Raw genomic sequence first — 2,137 nt, 5'->3', positions numbered from 1 at the left:
TAGTGTAGTAGTAATAATAAAAGAACGTAAGAAGTAGTACACAGTAGTACTATATAGTATATATATATATATATATATATATATATATATATATATATATATATACGAATTATATATATTTATATAATTATTTATTTAATAATTTTATATATACATAAAATTTATTATTAAATAATATTATTAAATAATATACTTATCCGCTCGAAAAACTGCTACACAATGAAATGATTTCGTAGCTATCGAGCAATTAGTGATTAGCAATTAGAGATTAATAAAAAAATAACATTTATTTTATTTTTATTTGCAATGTCACAACCGTTTGATTTACAAAGTTATTCAAATTAATTACAAGTACATGGAGAAAAATGATTGTATGATTGCTGTTGTAGCAAATCTGTCATTGCTACTACATATTTGTAATGGCAGCGATAAAATTTAATTAATACAATCAATTTTAGAAATTACTTGTTATTAGAGTAGAATGTTTTGTTGCTAAGAGAAAAAATTTGCTACGTGTATTTATCTTTTAATTTAAGTTAATTTAAACTAATTAAACTAAGTTAATTTAAAATAATTAAAATAATGTGTCCTTAGCTTATATTTTTGCTATTGAAGCAAAATCACTTGCTCATACAAATTCATTGTGACAACAAAAGAAATTTGTTATTATAATTGATTTGTGTTATTACAACAAAACTTGATTTGTTAAGACGCCCCTTCTACTCTGCGTATTCTCAAATGACTGTTTTCTGAAGTCTTCAATTATTATAACGTCGCTGCATCCATAAACATGTTATCGCAAGTGACCTCTTATAATATCTTATCGCATTTATTTTTCCTATTCACATTACTTTTTGTTACTTTATTCAATGTCAACGTATATTCACAATGATGCGGAATCTACTGGACAGTTAGGGAATGCTTAAAGAAATTATTTCAAAATTAATACATTTTTTAATACATTTCTCGATCATGTTTGTTGAGTATAAGAATAAGCAATTTTACTTGGATAACTTTTTATTAAGTCAAATTAATAATATCAGTAAATAGATCTTTTTGAACCTTACTTATGTTCTGAAAAAGTTTTCTCAATAATACCGTGTTTCCGAGATAAAAATTTGTGACGCTTTATTTGAAATACTGGTATATTATTATTATTTCTACTATTTAGCTTGGCGAGTTTATATAGATAAATTTATATAGATTGACGCATTGCATACATCAGACATTTTTTCAGGTGAACGATATCGCGAAACGTCTCAACTTATCAAAGTGTCTGGACACATTGGCGAATAAATTAAGCGGTGGTGAACGGAAGAGACTTTCTATCGGCGTGGAAATGTTCGTTCAACCATCCGTTTTTTTATTAGACGAGCCAACAAGCGGTCTCGACAGTACGGACTCTAATCAGGTATAGCATAAATTACTAATGCAACTATATATTGATAACAATCGTTTTATAAAAGAGGTTGATAAAAAGAGTATTTCTGCCTAAAAGAGTATAAATAAAAGGGAAACAATATTTTTTAATAGATTTTAAGAGACTTCCTGAATATCATAGTATATATTATACGGTAAAAAGTTCGAGAAAAATATAGGAAATATTTTGAAGAATTGAGCACGAATATGGGATCTAAATTTCAATGTTTTTGTTCAATTTTCAAGGTATTCTCCAATATATCGCCCCCAAAAACTTTTTAATAACTTTATAATTTATCATATCCAATAAGTTAAAATCTATAAAAACACTATTTCTTTTAAACTTTTTATGGGCAGAAGTTAGTCTCTTTTTAACATTCTCCTTTAACGTCCTTTTTTAATGTTTTATTTGATATTATTTGATATAAGTTACTCGATACATAAATTAATCGATATTTATCCCTTCTTTTTATATAAATTAATTATTTTATACAAATGCTCAGAATATTTTAGCAATATGTTACAACGTAGCTAGCATGTTATAATGTATTGTTTTGAATTATAGTTCAACTTTAATATTAAATTTTAATGTGCTATATCGAAACTCTATGTATATATATATATATATATATATATATGTGTGTGTGTGTGTGTGTGTGTGTATGTATATNTATATATACTATATATATATGTATATGTATATATATATATATATATA

At 25.0% G+C, this 2,137-nt stretch overlaps 1 protein-coding gene across 1 annotated transcript in view; it reads left to right on the top strand.

Moving 5' to 3' along the window:
* The window catches only part of LOC105627902 (ATP-binding cassette sub-family G member 4-like), a 12,223-nt gene that overhangs the window by 3,499 nt on the left and 6,587 nt on the right, over positions 1 to 2,137 (top strand). The window contains exon 3 of the mRNA XM_012209174.1: positions 1,238 to 1,411. Within this exon, the coding sequence (XP_012064564.1) occupies positions 1,238 to 1,411 (174 nt within the window). The remainder of the gene's footprint in view (positions 1 to 1,237; positions 1,412 to 2,137) is intronic.

This window comes from Atta cephalotes (genome assembly GCF_000143395.1).
Source record: "Atta cephalotes unplaced genomic scaffold scaffold00010, whole genome shotgun sequence".
NCBI lineage: Eukaryota > Metazoa > Arthropoda > Insecta > Hymenoptera > Formicidae > Atta > Atta cephalotes.
This window is presented reverse-complemented; position numbering and strand designations above follow the sequence as displayed.